Here is a 27,819-nt window from a genome sequence, read left to right as displayed (position 1 = left end):
TAAGCTTTCCCAACTATTGATCAATAAGCTTTCCCAACAATGGATCAATAAGTGCAGAGAAAGTTCTTTTTTTTACCTTTATTTAACTAGGCAAGTCAGTTAAGAACAAATTCTTATTTTCAATGACGGCCTAGGAACAGTGGGTTAACTGCCTGTTCAGGGGCAGAACGACAGATTTGTACCTTGTCAGCTCGGGGGTTTGAACTTGCAACCTTCCGGTTACTAGTCCAATGCTCTAACCACTAGGCTCACCATGGCTTTGCTCCAAGCAGGGAGGAGTTTTGGACAAAGGGAAGTGAAGCTCCGGAGGCAGGCTTGCTGGTGAGTCTGGGGAGGGAGCAGACTAGAGCAGACAGGCCCTCTATGGGGATTTATGTCCCCTATCACAAACTGTGAGATCCTCAGATTTCTCCAGCTTTCCCAGCTTTTATCCAAATTCCCTGATGATTCCAGGTTACAGGGTTACAGGGCATTCTCCTTTTGATATTCTCTCAGGGGCTTCCTGAAATGACATTTGAATGTTTTTTTAAAGATGCTCCCAGCCTAGTTGACTGGTGTTTTCTGCACAACAACATATTGTCTCTCCCCCCATTTCTGACATAACTCAATCAGATTTCAACAACCCACCCTTTTAGCTGTGGCCATTCTGACCAATACATCTCTCACTCACCACTTACCTGTTTTACAGTGTCATCCTCACTCACATTTATTTTTATTCCAGTGTTACTGTACTAACCTCCACTGTTGATATAAGAAAACGTATGAACATGTATGCACTCACTACTGTAATTCGCTCTGGATGAGACCGTCGGCTAAATTACTCAAATCTAATGTAAAATGATATACCTGTGACTGTCCTAAGTGACCTGGGGGGTTATGTTACCTTCCTGTCATGACTCAGTGATGATCATTGGTCCTGATACTGTACATGGTGTACTGTACATTTGGCCATGAGTAATGGTGCTCACTGAACAAGACTAATCTAATTCTGTCACTAAGTGGTTCTAGTGCCTCATTCACTGTACAATCTATCAAGTGTTCGATGGTCTGGTATTCTTGGCTCACCTGATTGATAGTGTGATTTGAGCAATGCAATTCTCTTCATGGTCATAGAGGGGGAAATACTAGTTTATTCATAGTTCAGTGTTGATGGTTTAACTCTCACCAGCCCTGCTTGATGTAGCATATACAAGTCAGCAGGCCTTGCCATGAATGGACTTAGGTCCTCAGATGATCTACTGTACCTGTCAGTGTTATGGTGGTAAGTAGAGATTGTGTGAAGTGTATTCAATACAACTTGTGTGGTATTTGTGAAGTAAGAGGAAAAGCTGATTCCTGCCCCTAACATCTTTAAGCATAAAGACAGAATATTGCTCTCTTAGAGTTGTTGTGATGAGGCTTGTGGTAACAACTGGCTTGCCATTGTAATTCGCTAGATAGTAGTGTAGCATTGTCTCTATAGGTCATACACAGTCTTGTTTTCAATTCCAGTTAGTGGTCGGCTGACAATAAGTCATCCCCCACAGTATGTATAGCTGTCAGACCACAGTGTTCAACAAGTAGCAGTAAAAACTCTGTCTGTATATTGACTCCATGGATACAAACAAAAACAGTCCCTTCACATAAAAGGCTTCCTGTCATCTCATCTTTTGAAAGGAGAAGAGAGAAGAGTGGGTGTCAGAGGGGTTATCATGGGGGAATGCGAGGTCCCTGCAACAGTTCAAAACTGTTTACATGTCTGGTTAAAATTCCAAACAGAATATTTACCCTGTCAACTGTTGGTTTGCTCAAAGCAACTGCAGAAGCCATTCACAATGGCCAATCCCTCAGTGCCAAAGCTTTGTCACTAAGTGTGATTGTAGTCAACAACATTGATTTAACACCCCCTATTGTGGCACTGTGTGCTTAGCCCAAACGCATTACTTCTTTTGGCTCTATGGAAGAGGCGAGTGCTTCAGCTGCTTGTAGCGACATTACAGGAGGGGGCTATAGAGGTCTGGTCTGAAGCATTTTGTATAGAGAGAAGGAGAAATGTTTGTCACAGTGCAGTTTGGAGGTAAGTAAAAGATGGCGCTATATCATCATCATGATTTGATTGAGTATAATTCCATCATCTCTGTGGAGGTCAACAGCTGACCTATAATGAAATGTCCGACATACGGTAATGGAGAGCTTTGTTGATATAAACGGATCATATGAGAATAAAAACTTTAAGAAAATCATTGTGGGGATTTAGATGTGACAAATCAGATTACTTTAATGAAGTATGGGGTTATAGATAGAGGACGTGTACAAAAATACTTCTCTTTTATTACTTTGAAAGAGGCCCAAACAGAATTGTTTAACCTGAACTGCAGGATGATAAACTTCATCCACAGTTTGAAGGAGAGGTGTGATCTGGATCCTCAAGGTACTGTCCTGTACTTCTCCCGTAGAGAAACATCATTTACAGTTCAACTTCTGATGTGTTTCATCAAATATCACATTCCTAATTCAACCTGATAGTGTGGTTACAGTATGAAAGAGTGATACAAACAGTACTGGATATACATTAAACCGTACATTGCAGTGTGAGGTTTAATGTAAACTCAGCAAAAAAATAAACGGCCCTTTTTCAGGAACCTGTCTTACAAACAGAATTTGTAAAATTCCAAATAACTTCACAGATCTTCATTGTAAAGGGTTTAAACACTGTTTCCCATGCTTGTTCAATGAACCATAAACAAACAATGAACATGCACCTGTGGAACGGTCATTAAGACACTAACAGCTTACAGATGGTAGGCAATTCAGGTCACAGTTATGAAAACTTAGGACATTAAAGAGGCCTTTCTACTGACTCTAAAAAACACCAAAAGAAAGATGTCCAGGGTCCCTGCTCATCTGTGTGAACGTGCCTTAGGTATGCTGCAAGGAGGCATGAAGACTGCAGATGTGTCTCTGAACAATTATTATTACATTATTCCATTTCTGTTAGTCACATGTCTATGGAATTTGTTCAGTTTATGTCTCAGTTGTTGAATCTTGTTATGTTCATACAAATATTTACACGTTAAGTTTGCTGAAAATAAACGCAGTTGACAGTGAGAGGACGTTTCTTTTTTTTTGCTGAGTTTATATGGTAACTCTGACAGATTGTTTCCTGACTGAGTAAATGTCATAAGTGAATATGCAATATACCGAGGGAGCCCAGTGTAAAGGTCACATTGAAGATGTACTCTGCAGACTGTGTGGACCTTATGGACAGGACAGGGGAGCTGGTGAACCTGAGTGACAAGGAGGAGAGCATGGAGCAGGCCAGCAGTCTGATGAAGAAGAGGCACAGCTACGTTCTCATACGCATCTGCAGTGAGTCTCTCAAAATATGATGAAGGCACTAGGCTTCACATGTCCATATTAAAAATCCCATGGGATGAAAGTTTGGTTTCTCACATTGCTTGCCAAACACTATTACTATGCCTACTAATATGTTATAGATAGGTTGTTAACATGGCTGCAATAAATGTTATTATTACTAAAGATATTTTACAGTAATGAAACGGATTAACTTTAATTCACTTCATATTTTACCCCCAGAAGGTGACGGGACTGAAGGGCAGAAGTATGTGCCACTCTTAAATGACCTGGACAAGAGCCATCCTGAGTTAGCAGGTAATGCCAAATGACTCTCTTGCCTAGTTACTGTACATGTGCACCGCCCTTGCCTTGAGAAAACCCACATCAAGTCTGATTTAAGACTATGAAAAGGGGTGGCTAATATGTACGTTTGTATGTACTGTCTGCACCCGTGTTACTTTTGTACAATTGTTCTACCTCAGAGGTCCTAAAGAAGCTGTCCAACCCCTGTAAGGAGCGGGACAGAAAGGCTGTTCCGTCAAGGAAAGGCTCTGTTAACCAGACCTGGAGCAAGGCCACCGCTGGAAACAAGAAGAGCCATTCTGGAAAACTTTGACTATGATGAGAGGAGAGGAGGAAAGGTGAAAATTATGGTGATGGACATGCATGAATAAAACGATGTGATCCACATACTAATACAGTAAATGTGTTGGTGCTGTGGTACTATTCACTCCGATTCTTTTTTTAACAAAGGTACATTTAGGTTGATAAATTAACATTCCAACATATCCCAACGGGTAATGTAAGAATGTTGCATGTCTGCTGTGCATACTAGAGGCTGGTATAGGTCCAGAAACGTTTTGTACTCATATAGGACTATGTGTGAGAGTTAGGCTATATGGACCACTTATTAAATGCATAAATCTACTTATCCATGTATTCACAACAATTAATGAAGTTAAAATAAAATAGAACAATTGTTGAACAACTAGTAAAGGTAGCATATATATTTGTAGATACGGTGCCTAGTGTTATACCACATAGTTTTCTATACAATACAAGCTTTGTCTATACTGTACCTGACCTGTCATAGACTTCCTAACTGTAGTCAGTGTAAAGCGTGACTCATCATCTTCATGATGATATATGACAGAGAAACGTGATAGAATCGGACAGGTTGCATAACCACAGCAAAAGTAAAAATATGACTATGTTTATTTTGCCCAATAGACGACGGGGTGGGCTTACTGGGCTATCGGTTTCACTAACAGAAGCACAAGGTTTGGACAGTGGAACTTGTACAGAAGGAGCCTCACAATGCCGGGGTCTGAGTTTGAATCTTTGGAGAAGATACTGGAGACACATATTCCAGATGAGGAATTGAAAGAAGTGAAACGAATCTTGTTTGGAAAAGAAACCAAGTGAGTTGTTGTTGAATTCTGCACTCGGCCCTATCAGGCTGCAGAAGTCTCCTTGTCTGTATGCTGAGCCTGGTCTCATAGACTAGACGTAACATAGTAAAAGTAAATCCGGGGCATGCAAATTAGTATGATATCTAAAGTTTGGTACGGTTACATGAGACAGAAGGTTACTTAAGGCAAAAACAAAAGGAGAGTGGTTGGTCGGGGTGGATGGGTGAGTGCAGAGCATAATTTGAGACGGATCCTGCCAGAACAGGATCCTGCACCTCTCCGTTTTGGACTGTTTCATTCCGTAAACCCATTTGTCAAGATCTGGTATCTCTATTGCCATAAAAAATAATTGTCCGTTTGCAATGTAAAAATTATAATAAAAGCAATCAGAGTTCATTCAAGTTGCCTCCTCCGTAATTCTCCTGCCCCTTAAAAACGTAATGTGAAAAAGTGTCTGATATTCCACGAATTGATTTGAGTCGGGCCGGCACAGGGTTTATTGTTTGCGAAACATGTAGCCTATAGACCAATGCGTGGCCTTTGCTGTGGTGAGAGAGAGAAGCACACCTGTATCTCTCACATAACTTTTTATGATCTCTGTCCCTCTCTCTGCTCTGATGAACATGAGCCTGCAACTCTCATCTCTCCAGCATTACAGTTCATCATTTATTTCCTTATAGAATCATAGCCGCGGGAAGGGAGCTGGATGTATCCCAGCACCCCTGATACATTTAAACACTTTTGCCAAAGTTATAGAATTACTGCTGCCTGTTCAAAAATAAGTGAAATAATTCAGAAGACTACTCCACGAGTAGGCCTATAATTTAGCCACAGAGGATCAATATCTTATTTTATATTTTTGCCTCGCTGTTGATTGTGTGTAGCCCAATCACAATCGCCTACAGCTGGGAACGTGCAGAAAATTGTTCAGTGAACAGAACGTAGCTAAAACAAGCCTTTCCCAATATTTGAAATACAATCACCGGAAAACACAAATTGGAAAGTAAATGGCTCCTGTTGAAAAGAAGCTTGCCACACCTGTACAAAATGTGGAAAACAACACAGTGAAAGAAATTACAGGATAGCGTGTGCCCCAAACCATCACAGCACAATTGCTCCACTGTCTGTATGTCCCCTGTATACCTACTGTGCAAGTTAAGGTGATAGAAGATGGACTAAATTACAATACATACAAGTTAAAGGTGAAACCGTCCCTTTGTAGTAGACAGAAAATGAGATGTCATTGTATTCTACTCAACTCATGACTTTTTTTTACAGTTCATATTTCAATTTCATACATTGTCGATATATCCCTTTCCCACCCCCTCCCTATTGCCCCTGCCTCACACAAATTCTTATATGTATTTATTTTCATTTAGAGGGTATTTTTACATATTCTTTAAACATATCCCTTTCCCATTTTGAATGTATAATCAAGTAAAATAAACCTTTACCGTGTCTCTTGTACTCATATATTTTGCACTTAAAACAATTAATGTTTTGAAGAGGGGACCATAGAAATGACAGGAGAGTCTGTATAACTGTCCCTTTGTAGAAGACAATTGTAAGCAAAAGCTTATATTCACACCCCACATTTGAGTGAACTACAAATTAGTAACAAATGTGAAACTTAAAACACATTTCAGCAATGTCCAAATGTCTGTTCCTTTGGAATAAATAATTGTTAGCATTGGTTAGACCCACATTCAGGCTGGGGAGTCACCTCAGAGCAGTTTGTCATAGGCTATAGACAATATAGCTCAGAGGGTCCTCCAAACACACAAGCATCTACACTGTCTTGGTAGAGGGGAACAAGTTGAACTGTGAACAATACTGAACAAAAATGTCACGCCCTGGTCTTAGTATTTTGTGTTTTCTTTAATATTTTTGGTCAGGCCAGGGTGTGACATGGGTTTATTTATGTGGGGTGTTTTGTATTGGGGTTTTAGTAGGTATTAGGATTGTGGCTTAGTAGGGTTGTCTAGCATAGTCTATGGCTGTCTGAATTGGTTCTCAATCAGAGGCAGGTGATTATCGTTGTCTCTGATTGGGAGCCATATTTAGGCAGCCATATTCTTTGAGTGTTTCGTGGGTGATTGTTCCTGTCTCTGTGTATTTCACCAGATAGGCTCAGTCACTTGGTTTTTTCTTTTCAATTGTTTTGGAAGAGAAGAGAACGAGCGCCATTCTCCTTGCGGAGATGGTGCTAAATACATCAACACGGTCGGTCCCTGGGATTGGGCTGGCCAACACGATTCGGTTTGCTTGGAAGGAAAAGGAGTTTGAGCCTTTAGGACGGGAATCCTTTGGAAGGATAATATTGATGGGGATTCTAAAGCTGACGGTGAAGGACGTGTTTTGTTTCCAAGGCAACTCGTTGGAGGGAGCATACGACGTTGCACTATATACAGAGGAAAAACACGATGATATCCTGAGAAGGGCAAGAGCAGTGGGAGGTGAGAGGCCGATGTGCCACTACGAAATAACAAGCCTGGCGAAGAATAACTTTAGGGTTGTAACTGTAAACATTTACAACCCTTACGTTAAGGACGAAGAGGTGAGGGCTTTTCTGGGGAGATACATGGATAACGTCTCCTCAGCAAGGCACCTCAAAGACTCCCTTGGGTTTTGGAATGGGAGGAGAGGCTTCCAGGCCCTCCTCAGAGAGGACCCAAAGGGACATGGTGGCTACCTCCATCCTCCTGCTATGTTCTCCCTAGGGGCTGACAGGGGACGTTGTATTATGCACGTCAGCCCCCATTTTGCAGACGCTGTATGGCCTATGGTCACATATTCGCCTCATGCAGTGCAAGAAAATGCAGATTTTGTGCATCTGAGGATCACGAGGCGAGGGATTGTGACAAGCCTAAGACGTGCCATGGGTGTGGCTCGTCAGCACACCTGTGGAGGGGGTGCCCGGCCCGTCAGAGGTCATATGCGGCTGGGGGGAGCAGGAGCGGGGGATGGGGAAGAAGAGGAGGGGAAGGAAGCACGCCTCATGACCAGAGTTCAGGTCCAGAGGGGAAGGCCACAAGGAAGGAGGAGGAGCCAGAAGCGGCGGATGGAAGAGAGAGGAAACGGAAGGCACGGGAGTAGGAGAACCAGAAAAAGCGGCGGAAGAAGGCAACCGAGTGGAGGAGCATGAGAGAGAAGAAAGCGAGGGAGGAGTGGTGGAGAAGGAGACGGTGGAAGAGAAAGTGGACTGGGGGAAAGTGCCATGGTGGAAGAGATGAGGGGTATGGTGGAGGAGCTGGCGGGGGGGTATCTCTTCACTGCCGCCATCACCAAAGAAGAGTATGAAGAGGAGGGGGCGATTGGCCGACAGTGAGGGGGAAGGGATGGCCAAGAGAGTGATGGGGCGGGAGAAACCTCTGGGTTGCTGCTGGTTTCCCCAGGCCCTCAACTTCTGTTGGGTGGGGACACACATAACAAGACTCAGGACTGGGTACAAGAGGAGGTGGGGAGTTTTTGTTTGGGGACTCAGCCTCCCCAATTTTTTTCCAAACCAGCTGCAACACTGGGGAGGGGAGGATTGTGGGGGTAGACCCAGGGTGCAGGGTACCCGGAGCCAAACACTATTCCTGCATCCTGGGAGGGTGATATGGAGGAAGAGGGGGATGTCGGGATTACGGATGGTGTTCTCACCGGTAGATATGGAGCAGGGGAGCATCGGGTGAGTCTCCTGTTTTATGTTTTTTTCTGTCTGGGTTTAGAATTTGAGTGTATTACATGTATTTATTTTTCATGGAGTCTAATTTTACTTTTGTTAGTTTAAATGTAAGGGGTTTAAGGGATTTTGTTAAGAGGAGGGCGGTTTTAGTTATTTGGAGGGTGTGGGGTTTGATTTTTGTTTTTACAGGAGGTTCACCTGAGGGATGGAGGGGATGTTATTAGGTTTAAGAGGGAGTGGGACAAGGGGGAGTCGGTTTGGGGTGTTGGGGGTGCACTCATCGGGGGTAGGGATTTTGTGTGGGCACAGGGAGGTAAAAGTGGAGGATTCTTTTGTGGTAATGCAGGGGAGGGTTATAGGGGTGGATGTCACGATAAGGGATTGTAAATTTAGGTTAGTGGTGGTGTATGGGCCACAGGTGGTGGCAGACAGAAGGGAGATGGTGGACTGTCTGACGCCCCTGTGTGTCACAAATAGGAAATTAGTGATAGGGGGATTTTAATACAGATTTAGGAAGAGGGGGATAGCAGTGCGGGCGCCATTGCCAGGCTAATGGCTTGCCATGGTCTGGTAGATGGTGGTCTGCACACTACTCGGAAAATGGACGGTCCTACATGGCGTAACTCCAGGGGGGTTGAGCGGAGGCTCGACTATATTTTTGTACCCAGGTCTTTGGGTAAGTTGTCTGGGCGGCTGTTGCCTGTTTTCTTTTCGGATCACGACGGGGTGCTCCTGCAGGTGGGGTCGCCAGTCTGCCTCTTTGGTAGAGGGTACTGGAAGCTAGATCGGGATGTGCTGGAGGAGCAGGCTTTTGTTGACGGGTTTTATGGTTTCTTTTGGAGGCTTGAGGGCCTCCGGTCCATGTGCGAGGGGGTGTTAGAGTGGTGGGAATTAGTTAAGGTGAGGATTAGGGCTTTTATAATAGGGTATTGCAAGAGGAAAAAAAGGGAGGAGAGGAGGAGGTGGATCGTATCCAGAGGTTAATTGAACTCGAATACGAGGCAGGCAACCTCGGCGGGTCGTTTGACTGGGAGAGATCCGCAACCCTAAAGGCGCAGCTCAGGGAGTTGCAGGAGCGGAAGGCTCGAGCTTTCCTTGAGCGAGCGCATAGTGGCTTTCTAGAACATAATGAGACTTGTTCTGCTATGTTCTTTAAGTTGGTTAGGGCAAGACAGAGTAGGAAGGTAATGCATGGTGTTAGGGAAGAAAATGGTAGTATAGTTAGAGAACCAGAGGATATGGTCAGGGTGACAACTGATCATTTCAAGGTTTATTTAAGGAAAGGGAAATAGATGTAGAGCAGGGAAATGTGTTTTTTAGAACACTTGTCCAGGCGGTTGCCGGAGGACATTAGAGAAGTGATGGAGGCCCAGATCTCACTAGAAGAGGTTGAGAGCGCTCTTAGGAGGATGGGAAAAGGGAAGGTGCCTGGGATAGATGGGCTGCCGGCTGAGTTTTATCTCAAGTTTTGGGGTATACTTGGACCAGTGGTCCTCGACGTCTTGAAGGCCATCCTTGAGACGGGGTCCCGGGGGATAAATGGCTGTTGGTGTGCTGTCACTTTTATATAAGAAGGGGGAAGTAACAGACCTTGGCAACTGGCGGCCGTTGACCATGCTGTGTGTAGATTACAAGCTACTTGCAAAGGTTTTAGCAGACCGGTTGCGCACAGCCCTTCCCTACGTCGTTCATGAGGATCAGACGTGCGGGGTAGAGGGCCGCTCTATTAGATGGAACCTACAGTTAATCAGGGACTCCATCGCTTGGGTTGAAGATAGAGGTCTGCCTTTAATGGTAGCAGCGCTAGATCAGGCGAAAGCCTTCGATCGCGTGAATAGATCCTTTTTATTCAGAGTGTTAGGTCGATTAGGATTTGGGGAGAAGTTTATAGGATGGATTCGTACATTATATGTCGGAGCGGGGTGCCGAGTTAGTGTAAATAGTCACTTGGGTGATGTTTTTGACCTCTCGTCTGGGGTCAGGCAGGGTGCCCACTCTCGGCTCTCCTCTTCGTTCTGTACATGGAGCCTCTGGGGGCTGCCATTAGGGCAGACACAGGGGTGGAAGGTTTGCTGATCCCTGGAAGTGGTGGGCTGCGTGTTAAGATGACGCAGTACGCCGACGACACTTCCTTGCTGTTGTGCAAGGACTCGTGCCTGACAAGGTCCCTTGCCATCTTTGGGGATTTCACCCGAGCGTCGGAGCAGTTCTGAACCATGCAAAGTCTTCAGTCAAGTTTTTCGGAAGATGGCGCGGTAGAACGGATGTGCCTGGGGGTTATCTCTCTGTGAGGGGGCCCTGAGGATTCTCGGGTCCATTTTGAGACCTCCGGCTCAGCGACGCTAAACTGGAACATGCGTATCGCAGTGGTACAGAGGAAGCTAGCAATGTGGAAAGCTAGGTATTTGTCTTTTATGGGCAAAGTCCTGGTCCTAAAGGTGGATGTGTTGCCGTCTCTTTTGTATTTGGCATACATCTACCCATTGCCGGCTTGTCTGAGGAGGCCTCTAGTGAGGCTTGTGTTTCAGTTTATGTGGAGTGGCAGGTGCGAGTGGGTCGCCAGGGCACGCATGATCTGTCCCATCGGGGAGGGAGGTAGGGGGGTACCACATTTCCCCCTCAAGCTGGACTCAATTTTTGTTTCCTTCTTGTTAACGGAGCTTGCTCAGCCAGTGATACACCCGTCCGGTTACCTCCTGCGGGTGTTTTTCTCGTATCAGGCGAGAAGCATAAGGAACAGCTGCCGTGGCACTTTGGTCATGCGGCCAAGTGGCTGCTTGCGCACCCTGAGGTTGAAGTTGCCCGAGTAGGTTTAGATCACAGGCACCTGTACGAGGAGGTCAGAAAGGCAGGGAGTCCGGCGCCTGTAGTGGGCATCTTGGAAGTGGTCTGGGAGGGAGTGCAGGCGCGGGGTCTGGATAACAGGCTCAAGGACCTGAATTGGTTGAGCCTTCATAAGTGTTTGCCGGTACGTTCCATCTTGTACCGGTATAATTTGGTGCAATCCCCCACCTGTCTAAGATCCTCTTGTGGCAGGGAGGAGACTGTGCGCCATGTCTTTTGGGACTGTGCCTTTGCCGGAGTAGTATGGGCTAGGGCACGGGTGTTGTTAGGTTTGGTAAAGGGGGATTTTGTATTGACGTGGGCCAGGTTAGAGAGGGGTGTAGGGAGAGCGAGAGGGACAGATAGGGACAGGTTTCTGCTCTGGCTTCTCATGAGTCTCTTTAAACGGGGGCTGTGGGAAGCAAGGCAGAACATGGTGAAGACAGGGAAAGATTGGGGGGTGGAAGGGATAGTGAGGAGGGTGGAAGGAGATTTGAGGGGGAGGATGAAGAGGGAGGAGAGGAAGTGGGGGCAGCATGCTGCTCGGGAGAGGTGGAAGGGGGGGTTTAGGGCTGGGTGTCATTTAGATTTGTAAGAGGATAGATTAGGGACGGGGAGATAGGGAGAGGTATTTTGTAGGGTAACGGGGAGGGAAGATGCTCCCCTGAGGTTTTGTTTGTGGTTTATGTTTTAGTTTAATTAGTTTATTTAAAATACCATTATTTGTGTATGTATGTAAATTATGAGTTGTAAAGAATGAATGGTATTGAAGATAATAAACTATTTTTATAAAAAAATAAAAAAAAAAGATAGGCTGTATAGGTTTTCTCGTTACGTTTGTTGTTTTTGTATTGTTTGTTTTTTCGTTGTCATTAAACATGTATCAAAAATACCACGCTGCATTTTGGTCCGATTCTCCTTCGACAGAAGAACCGTAACAAAAAATCTAAACGCAACATACAACAATTCCAATGAATAGTCCAGTTAGCCATTTGATTAGATGTTCGGGAAGCTTATGGCTTGGGGGTAAAAGCAATTAAGAAGCCTTTTGGTCTTAGTCTTGGTGCTCCAGTACCGCTTGCCATGCGGTAGCAGAGAGAACAGTCTATGGCTGGCGTCTTTGACAATTTTTAGGGCCTTCCTCTGACACCGCCTGGTATAGAGGTCATGGATAGCAGGCAGCTTAGCCCCAGTGATGTACTGGGCCGAACGCACTGCCCTCTGTAGTGCCTTGCGGTCGGAGGCTGAGCAGTTGCTGTACCAGGCAGTGATGCAACCAGTCAGGATGCTCTCGATGTTGCAGCTGTAGAACCTTTTGAGAATCTGAGGACCCATGCCAAATCTTTTTCATTTCCTGAGGGGGAATAGGCTTTGTCGGGCCCTCTTCATGACTGTCTTTGTGTGCTTGGACCATGTTATTTTGTTGGTGATGTGGACACCAAGGAACTGGAAGATCTCAACCTGCTCCACTGCAGCCCCGTTGATGAGAATGGGGGCGTGCTTGGTCCTCCTTTCCTGTAGTCCACAATCATCTCCTTTGTCTTACGTTGAGGGATAGGTTGTTATTCTGGCACCACCCGGCCAGGTCTCTTACTTCCTCCCTATAGGTTGTCTCGTTGTTGTCAGTGATCAGGCCTACCACTGTTGTGTCGTCTGCAAAGTTAATGACATGTTGGAGTCGTGCCTGGCCATGCAGACGTAGGTGAACAGAGACTACAAGAGGGGACTGAGCACGCACCCCTGAGGGGCTTCAGTGTTGAGGATCAGCGTGGCAGATGTGTTGTTACCTACCCGTAACACCTGGGGGCGGCCCGTCAGGAAGTCCAGGATCCAGTTGCAGAGGGAGGTGTTTAGTCCCAGGATCCTTAGCTTAGTGATGAGCTAAGCTAAGGATACTGGGACTAAATATATACTATACGAAACCTAACATAACATATCATACAAAATGGAATGTTTCAGATACATGTACAGAATAATATGAAATGCTATGATACCAGGTTGCCATGGGACCATAGAAAATACAGTAGATTGCATTTCATAACTATGTGGACAATATGTTCTCATCCATGAGGTTTAGCCACATTTTGACACTGCTGTTATAAAGTGAAAAATATATGAAAATGTTGATGTCTCAAATGTTGATATTCAATTATTCGTTTGGAGTCTACTGTTCAGCAGAGTGAGTCATTTATTTACAATCAAGTGGACTTGATCAAAACAGTGTCCTTTCAACCAACCCCTGTCATAGCGCCTGTAAATGGGGGCAGTATTGAACCCTGGTTTTAATGTCTATGATTGAACCTTTCATAGGGGCAATCTTCAGTCTTTAGTATATATGGACATTAAGCAATCCACACACTATCTGCCTGGCAGGCTGGTGCCACCTAGCAGCAATGGCAAAATAAAGGCATGGTTCAATCAAAATTGTGTAGTATTTTGTTAATTACTCAACTGTTAATACAATCACACAAAGATGCACTTGTTTGTAGGGTTTACCAGCATTTCATATAGGTGTTGCTGAGGGTCTGTGAAACCAGATGAGAGTCACTTCTGTCTGGATAATTAGGTTTAGCTGACCTTTAAAGCACATTTGACAATCTCTTGCAGGAAGTTTGATCTCCCAGCATGTGAGGTGGAGGCTGCATTGGAGAGGGACTTTGAGCTTCATGGGTACTTGCTTGATGCGTCTCCGGAGTAGCTCAGGCCCCCGAGAAACGTCCTCATTCAGAACCGCATCGTTCTGCCCACTGATGCCCCTGTCCTGGTTCAGATTAGAGAGTAATGACTACTTAGGTTCAATCTCTTTACCAACCAAAGCCTGCTGCAATATTGTTTGCGTCTATGGCACTCTCTCGTTCTTCTCGTTATATGTGCATGTAAAGTTATCCATTTAAATTCAATCGCTTTTTCACAGCATCCCTTTTGATTTACTCAAAATGTTTTATGTTTACCCATGGAAAAAGTGGTCAGAAAAGTATTTTTCTGAATGCTAAAACAACCTGAATGCTAAAACATACCATGAGACATGCATGTCTTCATCGCTGGAAAATATAAACGGTTGAGTTCGATATCATTTTAAAGCTTACAGTTTAGTCACACTAAAAAATGCTTTTAAATAAAAATGTATATTTTAAACCTTTAATGAAAATGATCTAAAAACACGTTAACTCAGATTTAGTTCATGTTCACATATGTTGTAGCTTAGGCCCTTTTTCACATCTGAGGTTTTTGTGTTGTGCCCGCCATCGGTTGAGACACGACATGCTCTTGAATACAGGGTGGGTGTCATTTCAACCATAGAAATATCATTCAGAGAACAGACCATATCCCTTCAGACCACTGCAATTTAGCTGGTACACCATTAAAATTGAATAGAAATGTTAACTTCTAATTACTACCACCGGTCCAACCATCGTTGAATATTGAACTTAATGGCCATGTTTCTTATGGAGGATTGACAGTATAATCTAAAACAACAGATATTCCCATTCAAGTCAACATCCTCTGGTGTGTGGACCTCTAACCATCTTTGTCGTACCATTTGAAAGTTGACGTCTCAATATATTCCCATTTTAGTACATTTATCAGCCAAAACATGACACCCACCCTGTATTCAAGCGCACGTTGTGTCTCAACTGATGACGGTCACAACACATAAACCTCAGATTATGTAAAATAGGGTCTAAGCTAAAACATGACCTATTTTTTATTTGTATAACATTTTTGACAACCCTGTTTGTAAACTTTTTAATTATATTAATCTCAACCGTTTATCTTTTCCAGTGATGACATGGATGTTTCATCGTATAGTGGGTCAACTTTGACCACCTTTTTCTCTTGAATGATTTGGCATTCAGTCCAAAAAGTAACTTTCTGAGCCCTTCTACAATTGGAAAATATGTATGGAACGTTTTGTTCAAATCTAATTGGGTGCTGTCAAAAAGTTATTGAATTGAAATGGATTTACCCAATTGCAATTTGAAGTCCTTACTATGAGCAGTGTTGAGAAGACGCATGGGGCTTGGTGACTGATCTCTGTGTTCATCAATGAAGGCCAGAATGGAGTAAATGGAATGGTATCAAACACTATTCCATTCACTCCATTCCAGCCATTATTATGAACCGCCCTGCCCACGGCAGCCTTCACTGGTGTTCATCCCTCTACCCGGATAATAGCACTCCACAAAAAGATTGGTGAGATGGTCGATGTGGCGGCCATGTGTGGGGTCAACATTGTCTCCTTTCAGGAGGCCTGGAGTGAGTGAGATTACAGATCTGTTTTACTGAGGTAGCCTATTGGAGCTTTCCATACATTTTCTTTGTGCAATCTGTTACAGAGAATAAGGATACAAATTGTGCTTGTTCACTTTACTGTACTTTAACTGGATCAGCCAGGGTGATAGGATCTGGGTATACGGCAGAGTCCTTAATTGGTCAAAGGGACATCAGCAGCACACCAAACACAGTCTGTTATCCTATTTGTTTGGGGTCCTAAACAACATTATGATGTGTTGAACATGTGATGAAAGAGGTGTGCATTCCTATGGCCTCTTGCCCATTTAGAGTGTCCTAGTATAGCATAAATACACCAAACACACCCCCAAGTGCTCCATCAGGGAGGTGACCCCCATCCCCACAGCTATGTGCAACAGTAATAAGCATACACAGAGATTTTCATCAAAATGCTTCCCATGGTGTGAAGACAGATCACGTGATACATTTTTGGAGCATCGTATGCTTATTTTCTGTCCTCTGAGAGATATACTTATATGAACAGTTATGTTTAAGTGCTCTCTAGTGTGTATCTCCATTTTACGGCTCTGAGTTTTTAGAGATGATCCTGCTTTGTTCCCCATCACAGGTACTCCCTTTGCCTTCCGTACCTGGGAGAAAGAAATGTGGACAGAGTCTGCATAAGGTGGATACACCACCCGCTTCTGCCAAGAGGTTAGAGGTCAAGGGTCATCCACGGCACAAGAATATACCACATCCAATGCAATACTGCTAGTGACTCATACTCTGAGAACAGTCATAGTAGAAGCCATTTAATAGTATGGGTAGTAGTAAGTATGCATAATTTAACTGTAGTTTTACAAATCCCTGCAGTCAAATGACCTAGTGGCCTCATGGGTGGAATGTTATTCATATTTTTCATAATTTCCATATTAATAAAACAAAACAATTGTGGCGCAAATCCTGTGTTTCTATATCAAACAGTGTTGTTATATTTCAGTCTTCTGTGATGTATATAAAGTGTCATATTGAGTTGCAAACTAAAAATGTTATACATTCAACTCTATATCTGACATGGTCCAGGTGTCTTCTTTTTGTAAGCCCATAACCATGTGTGTAAGGTGAGTACTTTTGTTTCAGAGTAGATTTATTTGACTACCAAGAAACACTGTGTGACCCTGATTTAGCCCACTGCAGTATAAGGTTAACAGATATGAAACTGTAGTCAAATAATGCCATTGTATAGATTAGAGATTGGTATCGCTCCTTAGTGTATTATTTAGCATGTGAAATAATGTTCCATTATGTTTAACGACAAGGCACATTCTACAACATAATGTAGGCCTAGCTGTTGAGAAAGAAAGAGTGATTGTACTCTGGGGTAGTTTGCATGCTGTCATCTAATTCATGCATAGTGAATAATAGATGTTTGTGGTGGGAGTTCATGCTCAGTTTGGGGTCTAGAACATAAAAACAGCTCCAGTCTGATATGAGCATTCCAGCATGTAGCTGTGCGCTGTCAAACACATATGCCTCTGTGTTTGCATGTGTGTGCGTGCATGTGTTTGTGCTGATGGAGATGGGCAATTCCAGCCTTTTGTCTTTGTATGATGACTCATGTCTTAAACTCTACTCTTGTTTTGTCTTCAGCTGGCAAAGGTATACAACAGCATAGTGATATCGCCCATTTTGTAGCGAGAAAAGGTACACAACGTACTTTGGAACACAGCAGTAGAGGTCTCCACTGTTGACGTTGAGACTGGTGTTATGTGGGCACTATTTAATGAAGCTGCCAGTTGATGACTTGTGAGGCGTCTGTTTCTCAAACTAGACACTCTAATGTGTCTAGTTTCATGCTCAGTTGTGCACCGGGGCCTCCCACTCCTCTTTCTATTCTGGTTCTGTGAAGGGAGTGGTACACAGCGTTGTACGAGATCTTCAGTTTCTTGGCAATTTCTCGCATGGAATAGCCTTCATTTCTCAGAACAAGAATAGACTGATGAGTTTCAGAAGAAATTTCAAACCCACAAATGCTGATGCTCCAGATACTCAACTCGTCTAAAGAAGGACAGTTTTCAGCTGTGCTAACATAATTGCAAAAGGGTTTTCTAATGATCAATTACCCTTTTAAAATGATAAACTTGGATTAGCTAACACAACGTGCCACTGGAACACAGGAGTGATGGTTGCTGATAATGGGCATCTGTACGCCTGTGTAGATATTCCATAAATAATCTGCCATTTCCAGCTACAATAGTAATTTACAACATTAACAATGTCTACACTGTATTTCTAATCAATTTGATGTTATTTTAATGGACAAAAAATGTGCTTTTCTTTCAGAAACAAGGACATTTTTAAGTGACCGCAAACATTTGAACCGTAGTGTATGTGTACATCAAGTCCCGAGCAGATAATTGGGTACATGTTAATTGAATAGTGTCCCATTTGTTCATCAAACAATAATTCCTCATGTCTCTGGCATTCCGATCTGTAAGCCAACAGGAAGATGAATTTAGAGCCTGTAGCTCACCCCTGACAAAAATAAATTAGTGTTAATTGGAGCGGGTGCACTTTGAATACATGGAAAAGGCCTTTTAAGAAACCCACCCTGCTATATATGTTCTACACTTGCTGCAGCCCTGCAATGTACGGCCTGAACACAACAAAGGTTCCCTGCTTACGACCCCATCTCTTTTATCTGCCTGTGTGCTTGTCTCATTAGATGCATGTCCATACTCAGAGTGAGGAACAGACCTTTGTAATTAGGGCTGTCAGGAGGACTGTTCCAGCCATCTTTGTACTTTATACTCTAAAGTTGCTTGTGTCTGTCACACACACACACACACACACACACACACACACACACACACACACACACACACACACACACACACACACACACACACACACACACACACTATACTCTTCCAGCTGCCATCCCACAATGGTGTGTCTACAGTAGGAAGACATACTCATTACTTGCTGAACACAACGGGCTGTTGTTTCATTTCTCAAGAAGTTAATAATCATGTCATGTCATCCACTAAACCTATTATTTCAGGTCAAGGATTCTGTATGTTCATGCAGATGACAAGGCATGCATGACATGTGCATTGCTCATGTTCATTGTCCTACACTGACACCTACAGTATCAACCATTTCCTTAGGAATACATTAGATTTGTAGAGCTTCTGAGAATTTATTTGAACCTTCTTCTTTTGTATTTTTCTTCTATATTTCCTTGCATGTAACCCTGTTAAAATGACCTCTTACATTTTTTATGGCAAATATACTATACTGGATGCAGATATGCACAGACTTTTGCTTGGACTTTTTCCCCCTCCCTAACTCAGTCCACAAATTACATGGAGGGCGACACTGGCCACAGAGTTTGGAAAGATTGCTATGAACATCTACTATGGGCACCATCACCCTCTCAACTGGTTCATGTACAGTATGAATGGATTGAGATTTGATTAGATTTTTTATTTATTAGGATCCCCATTAGCCGATGGCGACAGTTAGTCTTACTGTGGTCTGAAACATACTGAAAAATACAATACAGACAAAAGACTTTACAATTGACATACATTTAAAAACATTAACATGTAGTGTAATTTGTGCATCTATCAGTTACACGTGCATGTCAGTACATACACACAACAAGTAGGTCACATTGGGAGAGGCATTGAGCCGTGAGGTGTTGCGTTATTTGTTTTTTTTTAAACCAGGTTCACTTGTGCTATATTAGATGGAAGGGAGTTCCATGCACTCATGGCTCTGTATAATACTGTACGTTTCCTTGAATTTGTTGTGACTGTGAAAGACCCCTGGTGGCTTGTCTGGTGGTGTAAGTGTGTGTCGGTGCTGTGTGTAAGTTGACTATGCAAACAATTTGGAATTTCCAACACATTGTTTTTTATAAAAGCAGTTAGTCTTTCCTCAACTCTCAGCCAAAAGAGACTGGCATAATATTAGCCCTCTGATTACAATGAAGAACAAGATGTTCCGCTCTGTTCTGGGCCAGTTGCAGCTTAACTAGGTCTTTCTTTGTGTAACATTCGTTGTCTTCTTCTGATGAGGAGTAAGAGAGGTCGGACCAATTTGCAGCGTGCTAAGTTTTCAATTTAAATAGACAAACTGAACACTACAAAAATACAAAATAACAAAGTGACACAAACGAAATGGTCCAGTGTGGTAACAAACACTAACACGGAAAATAATCACCCACAACTCAAAAGTGAAACCAGGCTACCTAAATATGGTTCTCAATCAGGGACAACGATAAACAGCTGCCTCTGATTGAGAACCATACCAGGCCAAACACAGAAATCCCAAAACATAGAAAAAGGAATATAGACAACCCACCCAACTCACGCCCTGACCATACTAAAACAAAGACATAATAAAAGAACTAAGGTCAGAACGTAACACTTTGCAGCACTTGACCATACTGTAATACTGGACAATAATCAAGATAAGATCAATCTAGAACCTGCAGGACTTGTTCTGTGGAGTGTGAGCATCTCTTTATTATGGACAGACCTCTCGCCATCTTTACAACCATTGAATCTATATGTTTTGACCATGACTGTTTACAATCTAAGGTAACACCAAGTAATTTTGTCTCCTCAACTTGTTCAACAGCCACACTATTCATTACCAGATTCAGCTGATATCTAGAACTTAAGGAATGATTTGTACCAAATACAATGTTCTTAGTAGTAGAGAGGTTCAGGACCAGTTTATTACTGGCCACCAATTCCAAAACAGACTACAACTCATTGTTAAGGGTTTCAGTGACTTCATTAGCTGTGGTTGCTGATGTGTATATAGTTGAATCATTAGCTTACATGGACATACATGCTTTGTTAAATGCCATTGGTAAAAATAGAAAAGAGTAGAGGGCCTAGAGAGCTGCTCTGCGGTACACCACACTTTACATGTTTGACATTAGAGAAGCTTGCATTAAAGAAAACCCTCTGAGATCTATAAGATAGATAGCTCTGAATCCATCATAATATTATGGCAAAGGTTGAAAACCCATAACACATACGTTTTCTCAACAACAACTTATGGTCAATAATGTCAAAGGCTGCACTGAAATCTAACAGTACAGCTCACACAATCTTCTTCCTATTGATTTATTTCAACCAATCATCAGTCATTTGTGTCAGTGCAGTACATGGTGAGTGCCCTTCTCTATAAGCATGCTGAAAGTCTGTTGTTAATTTGTTTACAGATAAATAGCATTGTATTTGGTCAAACACAATTTTTTCAAACAGTTTGCTAATAGCTGGCAGCAAGCTGATAGGTCTGTTGTTAGAACCAGTAAAGTCTGTTTTACCACTCTTGGGTAGCGGAAGGACTTTGGCTTCCCTCCAGGCCTGAGGACAATGACTTTCCTCTAGGCTCAGATATATAAGCAGAAATCCTCTTCAACTCAGTGAGCCCATGTGGTCAATTGAGGCTAGGAATGCAGCTATAGCAAACCACTGCTTCACCTGTGGAATCAACCTTGTTGGGACAGTAAATACCACCAAAGACTGGTTTATGTTGTTCCACATGATCTCTTTTACAACCTCTTATTACTGAGCCAAGTCCTAGGGGCATTGAAATCTATTCCATTCTGCCCTCTACTGCCTCCATAGTCCAATTATCCATGATATACTGGTATCCTCTCTTTTGTGTGTAGCCTCATACAGTATGCCACTGCCAGACAATATTACTATATTATGTATGAACCATCATAATGCAGATTTCTGAAGAGGATATCTCTCTTGTTTTATGTAGGAGCACTTTAAGAACGAGTTCACCTCTGGGAATGGGAAAAAAAGGTATACATCTTTCAGTTTTTTTAGGACAGTGTAGTATCATGCATATTACTGCATATCTGTTTTTCAACTAAGTACTCAATCAACACTGTATCTTTCTGTCAAGAATGTGACATGGATGTCTGCATGAATAGAGATACTTCTGAATAAGTAAAGCATACAAAAGGGATATCCAGAAATGGGTCAGGTCTATACCAGCGTCATTGACAGTGAGCCTCAATGGCATAGACCCATGTTTGATATATGAGCCACACCCAAGTGCAGTGTGTCTGTCTGCCATTTACATTCTGCATCCAGAACAGGCCCGGGGCCTACTGCCATGTTAACAAGTGTCATGTTGCTGAACGTTAGCCTCACAGCACATTCATATCCATAGACCTCATGATCTGTGCATAAAGTTGCATGTTGTCTACCTGTGAAACACTAACAGACATCACTGTCTGGTCTAACCTGTATCATGTTCAGTTACGCGATAACAAAACCCTGGTATATTACATTTGCATAAGTAGTTTGCACTACTATATCTGCAGATGACTGGGAGGTATGGGGACTATTCAGAGGAGCTCACCAGGGCAACCAAGCATGACTTCAAGCCAAACATTATCAAGAAGTAGAAGATCGACATGACCTGAAGGTACACCTAAACAAAGAGACGTGCTGCACTGTAGACAGTAGGCTATCTCAATAAGAGGACATGAGGTCAATGTTGAGGAAGATATGATTAGTGCTATCAAGATTATTAACAGACCAAACAAGCCAGCTAAACCAAAGAATGTGTTCAAATTATTTTAATGAGTACAGTACATAAATGGAATTGTATATTTCATAAAAATAAAGCCATTTTAACACATTCCATTTGTTCATAACAAAAATACACAAGCAGGAATAAATCATTGTCATTCCATCTAGATTGGGAAAATATGTTATCATGGTAAAATGAAAATTAAATAATACATAATTATGGCTGGTACAAAAACCAAAGTGCAATAACATCATCCATGATACCAAAATATAAAAATAAATGTTGAAAGAGAATAATGAAGTCATTCTGTGTGTTGTCTCCACTTGATTGCTATTTTCAACAGAAAATATCTTATGATCTAATAATTCCTTTAAAACTCAGAAGGTAGTGTTGAGTCATATACTGAAGCAAAACCTGCAAGGCATCCATCTACCGAGTACTTCACACTTTCCACTGTTTCTCCATTCTCCCTTTTCCAAACTCAAAGAGCATGGAGATCGAGGCATGTAGTGCAACACTGAAAAATGTCAGATAGTGGAGGCTGGTGGGATGAGCTATAGGAGGATCAGGCTGATTGTAATGGCTGGAATGGAATTAATGGGACGGATTCGAACATGTGGTTTCCATGTTTGATACAGTTCCATTAATTCCATGCCAGCCATTACAATGGGCCCATCCTCCTATAGCTCCTCCCACCAGCCTCCACTGCCTTCAGTTGAAACTATAGCTGATTCTCTATAATAATCTCCTTGATGTGAATGACACTGACATGGACTGTAATCATCGGTTCACACAACAAAAGCAAAGTCTGTACAAAGCAGCAGGCTGAGGTTGAACATGATGTCCTGATGACTGACACCTAGGCCTGCCAGGCAGATTTGGTTCCATAAACAGGAAATGGGTCAAGGTGTATTGCATTAAAGAAAATACATTTGTAACATGGGTTTGCTAACACATCAGACTCTATTGACATTAATTACCTGAGTCTTTCAAAAACAATTTCTCCCTCTATTCCATGTTATTAGAAAATACTAAATAATACATGAAGTTCAACAAACAGTATGAAAATAACTATTAATAAAATAAGACAAGGCTAGTCTAAGGGGAGGAAAGCAGCAATACATGGCCCATCAGACTTGCATGACATCAGGTAAAACCACAGAGAGCATCATGTTGCCATAAGCCCTTGTATGTGCATTGTTTTGTCCTCCTCTACAAGTCTAGAATCAACTTGAGTGTCATGTTATTTTTTCCACCCAGCATTAGAAATTGGATTTCAAGTCTTGCACTGCTCACCCTTCACACGTCAATTGGTAGAATCAACTAACTGAAGTAAAACTAAAAAATGGGACACAGGAAAAATTCCTTTATTCTATTTCATCTATCTGCTTGTCCCCCAACCAACTTAAAACCACACTTTATTTATGTCTTCAGTGATTATTCCTTTACACACTGACGACATGGGCTATGTGAAGTGAGGCAGGTGTGGTGACGTTGGAGTGATGTGTGTTCTGTGAGCAGTCAGTTAGCACTGGAGAGGACAGCCCGGGACCATCTACAACACTGGGCAAGAGCTGGAACCAGCAGTCCCAGTTCAGGGACCTGTAGACCCACTGATGTGTCATCATAGTGAGGATGGGGCACCATAGCGATGTGGATACCATCTGCATCTTCATTGTCCCTAAGCCATCAGCTCTCCTTGAAGATGAACAGAATATCCTCATCTGTCCCGTAGCTCATTCGAGCCTCTTCAAAGTTACTAATGCTGGTGCAACACACGCCTGTAAGCAAAACACACAAAGGCTTTCTGTCAATGTGATATTTTCACTCTTACTCTTACTCTCTGTGCTTACTGACAAGAACATGGTTAACTTTTCACCCTCTGGTTACATGTTCATGCAAAGCCCCATGTAGGGCACAGAGTCAGGTACAGGTGTTATGTTATTGTGCAATTTATTATGAAGCACTTAGATTTAGAACTTGGAATGCCAAAAAACACTATGTGATTTATTCCACACTTATACTTAATGAATATATGGGTCTAGTAAGTCGGTGGCCCTGTCAACTGTTGGAAATGTGTAGAGGGAGGACTAACGGTCTGAGTAGGCAGGGTTGTTGTAGAAGATGCAGCCAGTGCTCCGGTTGAAGCCGCACACCACCACAAAGTGACCCTGGTATTCTGGCTTCCTGCAGAAGCACTTCTGGCCCACAGGCAGGAAACAGCAGTACTTGACAGGCGAAGAGCAGAGTTCACACACCAGAACCACAGCGTTGACCAGCACTATGGCCACATGGCCCTGGTAAATATGTTCCTGGATTTCCTGAATTGTCACAGAGCTACAGGTGACATTCAAAAAGGCAGAAAGTTAGCATCTCTTAGTTATTTTCTGTCTAGGTCTGTAGATTTGGAACAATTTGTCTTTTTCCTTTATCCGTGCAAGTTTTTCACAAAGTTAACTAACCACTTATTCACCACCACAGCCTTGCTTTCAGCCTTTAGGAAGAGTTCGTTGACTCTGTCTTCCTCAGTGTCAAAATGCTTTTTGTAGAAGGACTGGAAACAGATGAAAGAAACAAACATAGTAAGTCTCTCAGGTACGTATTAGTTAAGGACATTTGTTATGGTGTACTACATGATAATTAAATGTACTTAACCTTACATTATAACTATTGTACTTGTGATGGCCTACAAAGTGTTGACTCATTACCTGATTCCTGAAGCCCTTGTCAACACCCAGTGTCTGAGTGCAGAAGCGGTGCCGGACCCTCAGCTGGCACATGAGGTAGGCCAAGTCAATTGTCCAAACACTCTGCGTCAGCTTCAACTCCCAGCAAGCACCCTGAAACTCCTCATCACTCACAGGGTGGAGGTACCTGCCAAATTATTGTATATGATGAAGTCTTCACCAACACAATGCACTGTAGTCAAAATGCAGACCCATGTCTGTATGCAGTATATGATGAAATGTCCTCATACTTCAAAACCATTCTGGAGCAGGCTAATCCACAGTCCCAGTGGTACAGCTGCCGAATGACGGGTACATTCAGCAGGACAGCATCATCTGTCAAAAACAAGATGTGATGAGGCTGATGGAAATAATTACACAATCTTAGCTACTGGGCTCACCAGGCCTATAATATGTCAGTTTCTTTCTGTTGTGGCAAGCTTCTCCAAATTAATTAAAATCATGTTTACAAAAGTAAATAACTACTGTAGCTAGCTAACTAATGTTTTTCTAATGGATTGGACATTCCTTTAGCACCACTGATAAACACAGCAAGTGTTATTTACATTTGACAATGTCATGAGATGGATGGGATGCCCTGGTTCGATCCCGGGCTGTAACACAACAGGGCGTGATCGGGAGTCCCTTAGGGTGGCGCACAATTGGCTCAGCGTCGTCTGGGTTAGTTGAGGGTTCGGCCGGGGTAGGCCGTCATTGTAAATAATAATTAGTTCTTAATTGCCTTGCCTCGTTAAATAAAGGTTAAATAAAAAAAGGAATTGGTGGTTAGCTAGCTAAGTTAGGTGGGTTCTACTACCAAACGTGACATTTCGAAAACACTCTAGATAACTAGAGCACACGTACCTGACATTCTGTTGGTTTGTTCTTTGCTGCTAGATGCAAATCACAAACTAGTTAGACTTGCTTACGGTCGGTAGCTAGTTAATCCTCCGGAGTTGGATTGCCTCATGAGGGTGTTGGCTAGCACTGCCTGGCGCTAGCAACCAAATCAGTGAACCCTAGAACATATCATTATTTACATCTAGTTGGTCGACTTAATAGTCAATTCGCCCACTAACTGTTAGATCATTTAAAGTGGATTCGTGTGAATTGTTTAGTGTTTTCTTGTACTGATCGCTAAACTAGTTCTGTTCAGATAGCTAGCTGGGTTTCTTCAAATAATTGATACGAACGAGGATTGCGAGTCAAACTCACTTCCGGTGGCTGGTAGCGCCCGCACACCCGAATGTTGTTAATAGCGCGCGCACACACACTTAAAAGTGGATCCAGAAACTACACTGCCACCAAAATAACCCTGGTCGCAAACAAGAACAACATCTATCACAGAGTGTATCCCACATTATTCGAGTCGCTTAATTGTTGTTCAAACTATAGATGGAATATAAAAAAACGTAATAAATTGGATTGAGCGTTGTCTGTAAAAGAAAAAAGCTTTAGTAGTAGAACTAAACTGCACCATTGGCAGGACATCAGTAGGTGGCAGCACATACAGTTCTCGCTCTAGTTTTCACCCTGCATCGCCACAGATGGAACAATGAGCTATTAGTTATAAAACATCTTTGCCATGGCTATGAATGAGTCAAACAGGAAATACACGGGGCTGGAGAGGCTAGCTTTCAAACAAGCAGGACATCTTTGCTATTCACCCATAGCTAGACCTAAATACAAATATTAGCTATCTAGCTTAATAATTTTCCACGAACTTGTTTGCGAGGATTTAAACGGTAAGATATTACGGTTATCATCATCTATCTAGCTATTAGCATTATAGCAGTGCACACGGAAATTAGCTAGCTACAGTACGTATCATTCGGCGCTAACGTTAGATATTTATCGTTAGCCAACGTTAGCTACCAAGCATAGCTAGCTAACATCCAGCTAGCCAATTCCATTCATCCTGTTTTAGCTACTAACGTTTAACTACTGATTTTAGTGACAAATAACATCAACCAGAAGCTGTTTTATATTTGACTAAAATCATTACTGTATTTGTGGTGGTGCTCAGAAAGATGTCCATTGGAGTGCCAATCAAAGTCCTTCATGAAGCTGAGGGCCACATCGTTACCTGCGAGACCAACACCGGGGAGGTGTACCGGGGGAAACTCATTGAAGCTGAGGACAACATGAACTGCCAGGTAATAAGCGTCTCAAACGTTAAAGTGGATTTCATGCCTAACACGAATTACAATTGTATAGAAAGTATCATTCTGAACATGTTGCATCAAGTTATCTTAAGTTCTAAGTTCTTACTAGTCTATATTTGAATATTATGATTTATAAATAAGCATATATTTTCCCTGAATCCCTCATAAAGTAGTCCTCTACAACCTACTCCCAACCCCTCCCTTCCTAATCTAATTTGATGTATTTATCATTCAACATTCTGTCCCCTCCAGATGGCCAACATCACAGTGACTCACAGAGACGGCCGTGTAGCCCAGCTGGAGCAAGTGTACATCCGAGGCAGCAAGATTCGATTCCTTATTCTGCCAGACATGCTGAAGAATGCACCAATGCTAAAGAGTATGAAGAACAAGAACCAGGGAGCTGGAGCTGGGAGAGGCAAAGCTGCCATTCTCAAAGCACAAGGTATAGATTTTATTACATTCTGGGCCTAATCAGATCTTCTTTGATTCCAACTGGCCTGCGTGCGCCATCATGCCAACTCATTGTCAGTCATTGTGATGCCAAACATGTTTGGCTTGACTATGATAGCAATTGAGTTGGCGTTAGCAGGAGCACAAAGAGATCTAGGCCCAGGCTAGTATCCTGTTGGATTTGCTACATAAATTATGGAAGCAGATTATTGTAATAATGTATGTTGATTGAACAATTTGCCTTGTCTCCTCTCCCAGTGGCTGCTAGGGGTCGAGGACGTGGAGGGATGGGAAGAGGAAATATATTCCCGAAAAGGCGATAATTGTAAAAATTATTTTCTACATTCTATAACACCGCTTGTTTGTTATTTTGTTGATAAATGATGCAAAATACCATTTCCATATTAAAATGATTTTCTTAA

The 27,819-nt window shown here is 42.6% G+C and overlaps 3 protein-coding genes and 1 pseudogene across 7 annotated transcripts; 3 read left to right on the top strand and 1 right to left on the bottom strand.

The window, feature by feature from the left end:
• LOC115111009 (uncharacterized protein C22orf15-like) lies at positions 1–6,202 on the top strand. 2 transcript variants are annotated; one of them, XM_029636895.2, is made up of 5 exons: positions 1–2,056; positions 2,324–2,410; positions 3,226–3,348; positions 3,577–3,651; positions 3,819–6,202. In XM_029636895.2, exons 1-5 carry the CDS (start codon positions 2,032–2,034, stop codon positions 3,950–3,952), a joined length of 444 nt encoding a protein of 147 aa, XP_029492755.2. In that variant the 5' UTR covers positions 1–2,031; the 3' UTR covers positions 3,953–6,202. The 2 variants fall into 2 exon arrangements, with proteins under 2 accessions (XP_029492755.2, XP_029492754.2); XM_029636894.2 differs by having other exon boundaries at positions 1–2,410.
• Positions 4,654–23,661, top strand: LOC135565104 (beta-ureidopropionase-like; annotated as a pseudogene).
• LOC115111477 (protein GUCD1-like) lies at positions 22,085–26,866 on the bottom strand. 3 transcript variants are annotated; one of them, XM_065011507.1, is made up of 7 exons: positions 25,644–26,020; positions 25,346–25,456; positions 25,031–25,115; positions 24,762–24,927; positions 24,516–24,607; positions 24,149–24,390; positions 22,085–23,834 (listed from the first exon to the last, which is right to left on the bottom strand). In XM_065011507.1, the coding sequence occupies exons 1-7, from the start codon at positions 25,648–25,650 to the stop codon at positions 23,743–23,745; spliced, it is 795 nt and encodes a 264-aa protein (XP_064867579.1). In that variant the 5' UTR covers positions 25,651–26,020; the 3' UTR covers positions 22,085–23,742. The 3 variants fall into 3 exon arrangements, with proteins under 3 accessions (XP_064867579.1, XP_029493417.1, XP_029493418.1); XM_029637557.2 differs by lacking the exons at positions 25,346–25,456; positions 25,644–26,020 and adding an exon at positions 26,785–26,866; XM_029637558.2 differs by lacking the exon at positions 25,346–25,456 and having other exon boundaries at positions 25,644–26,013.
• On the top strand, positions 26,378–27,819 carry LOC115111478 (small nuclear ribonucleoprotein Sm D3). 2 transcript variants are annotated; one of them, XM_029637560.2, is made up of 4 exons: positions 26,378–26,524; positions 26,810–26,935; positions 27,197–27,389; positions 27,656–27,819. In XM_029637560.2, the coding sequence occupies exons 2-4, from the start codon at positions 26,810–26,812 to the stop codon at positions 27,718–27,720; spliced, it is 384 nt and encodes a 127-aa protein (XP_029493420.1). In that variant the 5' UTR covers positions 26,378–26,524; the 3' UTR covers positions 27,721–27,819. The 2 variants fall into 2 exon arrangements, with proteins under 2 accessions (XP_029493420.1, XP_029493419.1); XM_029637559.2 differs by having other exon boundaries at positions 26,806–26,935.

This window comes from Oncorhynchus nerka, linkage group LG27, assembly GCF_034236695.1.
Source record: "Oncorhynchus nerka isolate Pitt River linkage group LG27, Oner_Uvic_2.0, whole genome shotgun sequence".
Lineage (NCBI taxonomy): Eukaryota > Metazoa > Chordata > Actinopteri > Salmoniformes > Salmonidae > Oncorhynchus > Oncorhynchus nerka.
Note: the sequence above shows the minus strand (reverse complement) of the source record. Positions and strands in the feature narration are given on the sequence as shown.